Source organism: Penaeus japonicus, unplaced genomic scaffold, assembly GCF_977035675.1.
Source record: "Penaeus japonicus unplaced genomic scaffold, GWHDUDI00000001_assembly GWHDUDI00000031, whole genome shotgun sequence".
Taxonomy (NCBI): domain Eukaryota; kingdom Metazoa; phylum Arthropoda; class Malacostraca; order Decapoda; family Penaeidae; genus Penaeus; species Penaeus japonicus.
The window spans coordinates 19,989,856-19,995,978 of record NW_028234433.1 but is presented as its reverse complement, the minus strand read 5'-3'; the positions used below and the strand labels follow the sequence as shown (position 1 = coordinate 19,995,978).

Below are 6,123 nucleotides of genomic sequence, written 5' to 3'. Positions count from 1 at the left end.
CGAGAAAGGACATATTGCATCATTGTAATGGAATAGATGTTGCAAAACGACAGTTTTATGGAAATTCCCAGAACGAAATGCTATTTAAAGGGAGGTGAATGGAACAGCCCCTACTGCTTTGTTTACATGTATAGACGAGAAAATCTTGATAGAATATAAAACAAAATACGATCGGAAGGGACGTGTAAAAGCATCTGTTTATGTTGTATAATATTCAACCCGCTTCACGCAGTATCTCTCATTCTACTTTCCGTACTCTATGGAAGGTGATCATCAACAATTGACAAGTTTGATACCTGAAAGTGCTACAATGTTGAAGGCTTTCTCAATATCCAACAAACGAGGAGAAATTCTCTTTATTTCAACTTGTATCCTTTTACGAAGCCAGTGAATTGTTGGTTTGCATTATAGATAAATGGTGTTCTGAGTTATTTTGTTTATTGCGTAAGTCACATCTTACACTGCTATAGAATCTTTTCTTATCATTGATAAAAATATAACTGATTTATGGGGTTCTGCGAGACTAACTGGTTACTTCTAGGGCTGAAATTCCGTTACGTATTTACCTATTGAAGTAATGTGATTAACGTAGTGCATTTTTTTCATGGTAGAGAAATTCATCATCAGCATCTTTTGTATGATCTATTCCTTTGCAGATATTAGTAATTCCATACAAAATCTGGTAAATATTCAGAATAATGCTGTGATCCTAAATGCCACAAAAGTTGGGCTGATGGATTCCTATCATCATTTATTCTTAATTAGAGAATATATTCAGCAGTTTCCTCCCTGCACCCCACAAACTGGGCCCTGACAGTAGGGCAGGGTGTTTATTTTAAAGTAAAATTGTAAAAGCTGTAGTTTCTCTGCAATTTACTCATTTCTAGGATGTACTGTGTGCAGAGCGATCTCAGTTGCCTCCACCATAACACAGAGTGATCTTTGGTGGAAATTTTGTATGTGCTGTTCTTGGGTCATTTTTCATCTATAAAATTCCTAACCCAACAACCTATCTAACCTTTCCTAGTTTTGAGGATTCCCATGCCCCTGGACCCTCCTTTTCCAAAGGACTTTGTGTATCTTATTTATTCTATACCTTCCCCTTCTTTTGGGGCTATGATTGTGGGGTATAGGGTGGCACTTTTCTGAATATTTACCCAAGAGCTAAACATCACCATTACTAACAAATATTATGTTGATAGATTGCAACAATGTATGTTACACAGATATAGCTATAGTATTTTTAGTTTGTAGAAACCAAATAGAGCAACAATGTGATAGATACAGTGGTATTGAGTCAAGCAATTACAATGGTCCCCACCTTGTCAGCACTCAGGCCAAAGGCCAGCAAATCTCCAACTCATACATTCTGGCAAAACATTTTTTTATATTGATCCTACAGTATCCCTGATATATTTCATGCCCTACCCAGCTATGGGGGCAAATATCACTTGTTAGTTTGGTAGATCAAGACTACTGTGTGTCGAAAATAGATATCATAAGTAGTCAATGGATACCCAATTCATTAGTTTCAGCTATGTGCTTATATATAGTCTTTTTAGTTAAATGGTGTTACATATCCATTTTTTATTTTAAGGGATTGTTAAATGTAAGTGTATGCTTCTGCACAATTTTCCTGTTTCATTCAGTACTTGAGTTGATGTATAAAAGTATTTATATGCTGTGAATTATTTTGTTCTGTAGGAAAAGACATTATGATTGTATTAGCCAGGATCTCCACAATGAATGAGGCTCAACTCTGAAAAATAATTTACTGATATGTATTTGTCTTATTCACCACTATCTAAAAGATTATGATGATGGCTACAAAGATGGGGTTGTTGATATGTCAACAAAATTTCTCTGGTGGGCAAAAAGTGTTTGGAGATACTTTTGGTAATTTGCATGTGATGCATTTTGTCCATTCATAGTAGTTTTAGTACACAGAAACAACCTTTAGCAATGATACTGGCCCTCATTGATGGGGAAAGCATAAAAAAATGCCTGGGATATTTTTGGGTAAACATAAGATAGATTATAATAACAGCAACAAATAATGCTGATATACAAGCAAAGATTGAATGGGATATATTGAGTTTTCATGAAAGCCAGTAATTAGAATGTCAATTTCAAGTTTTGGCTGTTGCCTTGAAGTTTTTTGTCATTTCAACAAAGACAACATAGATTTGGGAGGATTTTGAAATATCTCAACAGTGTAAATTCCAGTAATTAATAATACTGTTGGACATCTTATTTACTTTTGAAAACAAACTTCTGTAAAGGAAGTCTTTATCCTATAGTCTCATTGACAGTCAGAGTATATCTTAATCCATATTATAGGGCATATATGATACATGAAATATATAGGGTTAACCCATCAACAATAGGGATAGATTTGCTCACCCAAACTCCAAGATGGGTTTTATTTCAGAGCTAGGCAGCTTCACACAACATACTTTGACTTTTCCCACTCTCTTTAAGTCACTCATTGTCGAGCTAGAGCCATTTTTATGTTTTAAGTGCCACCGTACAAGGCATCCCTACTGGCACAGGGGCACATTGTAGACATTAGGTATGGTTTGAGTAACCTTCCTCCTCTCATTTTGCCTGCACATCCTTCATCTGCGGTACTTTAGAGCAAGAAGTCGGCAACTTGCTATATGCCATCACTCTATAAAGATAATGCTTGCTAGAGACCGTAGATGGGTGCAATTCAAGGCTTTCTCTCCTGCTGGTGTTAGAAGAAAGTGGTGCCATCTAGGCAAGGTGAAACCCATTTTGCTTAATATTACGGCAGTTATAATAAATATGACTGCGATTGTTATCATCACTCACTCATTACTCATAGCACAATAAAATAACACAGTGATCCAAAATCCACGAACGTCATGACGCCCGTCATCAGGCCAGAGCTCCTGCGTCATGTATGACGAAAAAACTTGTCATCCATCATTAACGGGTTAGGAATTGAGGAAGTAGTACTATTACTGTTGTTTAATTAAATTCATATATTTACCTCTGGATGGCATGTCAGGGTTCTATATTGTCATCTATGTGATTAGGATGGAATTATCCCTTATCTAAAGCCATTATAATGATTTGCTAAGTAGCAAGCTGGCAGCTGTACATGAAACCTACTGTAGGTGTAGTAAGTTGTAGTAAGTGATTTCCTCTTCCAAAGAAAGTATCTATGAAGTTATTTCAGGGTTAATGCACTGATTTTTAAATTTTGAAATTATAGTTATTTTGTGCTATTGCTATCCAGGTACATACATAACTGTCTATGTCTGTTTAGAGCTCTAAAGAAATACCAGGGAGAAGAGAATTTTTTTTTTTTTTTTTATAAATGTATATGGTGTGTGCGTGTGTATGTGTGTGTATGTGTGTGTGTGTGTGTGTGTGTGTGTGTGTGTGTGTGTGTGTGTGTGTGTGTGTGTGTGTGTATGCAGTGTTGGACCTAAAAAGTTAAGTCATAATATCTTATGCTCTCTGAATAATTGACCTTTCAGCAAATAAAGAACAAATTATGTTAATTTTTTTTAAATACCAACTGTTTGAAATGTTAATATACATTGTTGTTAGTGGAGGAAGATGCAGAAATATCCCTTATTTTTAAGATTAATGAGGAATTAGAGCAATTTCATGCTTTATTTTTTGCAAGGATTAACATTATTGCTATTTATTTTTCATTTTTATAAGAATATATATAGTGAATGATGTATTTCTTCTTATGTGTTGAGCTATATGCATGATAATATTCTCAGTATAGATACTTTATGTCACAAAAATTTGAATACAGATTCCAAAGTCAAGAATGATATTACTAGCTACTGTAGATAATGATTATTGAACAAACAAGTCCAGGATATGTTAGTTACAGGTTTATCTTGATTATTTATCATATATAATGAACATGAATGCCCCCTCTAACCAGCCCTTGGATCTGCACAAAGTTTCTAATATTTTGATTCAATGCTTTCCTTTTGAATAAGCCAAGCTAAAGAATAGATATCAAAGGTTTTCAGTTTGCAAAGTTTTCCTTAACTGACGCTCTTCAGTTGAGCCCACTGTGACGAAAGATGCCTTCTATCCATTCCTGTCAGAAATCTCATCATCACCATACGGAGATCCCCCTCCTGCCTTTGTAAGTAAGTGTTTATAATTAAGGTACTATATTTTTGTTGCTGTTTTGTTTTGATTTTTCATTGTGTGGTCAAATGTATTGTGACAATGATTGATATTAGAATTTGGGGTGGAAAGAGAGAGACAAAAAATTTTCTTGAACTTTTCAGTCGAGAGATGGGCAGAATTATGTGTATATTTTCCGAGATGATCTCTACTGGGCATGCATTCTGGGCAGTGGGAGCCTGACCAAAGAGTGTGGACATATGGTCATAACAGACAGTTTGTGCCAACTTCATCAAGTATGTTCTACCCTGTGTGGAACCATAACACAGCACAGCATCACATCTAATTTAACGCTCATTGCGGAGGTCGTGCAGGAAACCATGGTAAGATAGCTTGATTACTATATCACATATCAATGGTGAAGTTATATTAGATATTATTTTAGAGTTCCACTTTTAAGGTCATGAATGAACTACATGGATCATAATTTATTGTGGATGTGTAATTTTATTTATTTTCTTTTTTTTTTTTTTTTCTTTTTTTTTTTTTTTTATTACTGACATCAATTCCCTAGTTTACAGTATGTTGCTCTATTCTGTAGCAGTATCTTAGGTCAGCAAAGTAATCCTAAAATATCTTAATTGCAAACTGTATTCTGCTCTTAAAGTTTAACATTTAGATTTCATTAGATTTTGCATTTATTAATTTTTTCTTCGTATTTGACATTTTGGTTGTAAACTTTTTATGCCTGCAACAACAGTCAGAATGAAAGAAACTCTGATACCTTGTTACACAAGTTTTTCAGAGTATTTGAAAGATTAATGGCAAACAGTTTTGTGCATATATCAGAGCAGGCCTACTGTACATATATGATTATTTGACATTTTAACACATTTCAACAAGAATGATGAATTTAGTTGTGTATAAAATTGCATTACCCAATCATGGAAGATCAAAGTCGATCAGCATTTTTTATTTCTATTTTCTTTCCGTGTGTGTTTGTTTGTGCTTTCGCTTGTGCTTGTGCTTTACCAATTGCCAAAATGTATTGTGTAAATATATATAGAATTAATATCTACAGAATGGAGGGTTTCTACAAATGCAGGCAGCAGAGAAGCTACAATCACACATTTACAGTAATGTTGTGACTGCCAAGGAGAGTTCTGTCATGACATCAGCACCTGGACTGGTATGAGAAATACTTTTGACTTTTTTGGATTAAGATCTTGTTTTTCATCATCTGTATCTTCAGAATTTTTGAAAAAGTCGAGTTTTAGGTGTGAGACTTGAAATACCAACTGTCCACTGAAAAATATGGTGGGACTTGTCTTTTGTAATGTCTGATACATCAAAAGTACCATTCCATTTATGTTTTATGTATTTTCCTTGATGTTTATCTGTGATTAAAACCCTTTAATTAACAGAAATCACACTTCTCTACAGTTTGGCATTGAGAAGTCTGCTCCTTGTACTGCTGCACAACAGTCAGCTTTGGCAGTAGATAAGAGTAAAAGAGAGGTAGGTTGGTGTAAAGATGAAATGTGTGGATTATGTTTTTTGATTGCTTTATCCCATTTACAATGGGGCAATTATTTAATCTAATGCCGCTCCCACCAGCAAAATAACAAGCGCTCACATCCTCCAAGTGAGAGAGATCTCCTGGCTCTCCGCAAATGGATTAAGTAATTGTAAATGAAAGTTGGAACTATCAAATGAATATTGATAAATTTTTATGATGTTCATATAAATTGAAGTTGAAAGTATTCTGTAATATCTTCCCCAGCTGTATGTTGACGTTGTTGAAAAGGTATGGGCTTCCGTGGCATCAAATGGGACGGTGATCCGTGCAGAAGTGACAGGGTCCATAATAGCTCGCTGTTTTCTTGCAGGAAATCCTATGCTTACCATAACCTTGAATTCTCCTCTATGCACAACACCTAAAGAAGGTAAAGTGTTCTTACACATTATTGAATGGAATGTGACTCTTTCATCTTC

At 34.9% G+C, this 6,123-nt stretch overlaps 1 protein-coding gene across 1 annotated transcript in view; it reads left to right on the top strand.

Moving 5' to 3' along the window:
- The first annotated feature begins 152 nt into the window (after nt 1-152).
- Nucleotides 153-6,123, top strand: part of LOC122250671 (AP-4 complex subunit mu-1) — a 7,070-nt gene continuing 1,099 nt past the window's right edge. Inside the window, exons 1-6 of the mRNA XM_043012221.2 lie at nt 153-368; nt 4,059-4,144; nt 4,293-4,511; nt 5,210-5,317; nt 5,572-5,646; nt 5,912-6,074. Coding sequence (XP_042868155.1) covers nt 260-368; nt 4,059-4,144; nt 4,293-4,511; nt 5,210-5,317; nt 5,572-5,646; nt 5,912-6,074 — 760 coding nt within the window. The 5' untranslated portion in view covers nt 153-259. The remainder of the gene's footprint in view (nt 369-4,058; nt 4,145-4,292; nt 4,512-5,209; nt 5,318-5,571; nt 5,647-5,911; nt 6,075-6,123) is intronic.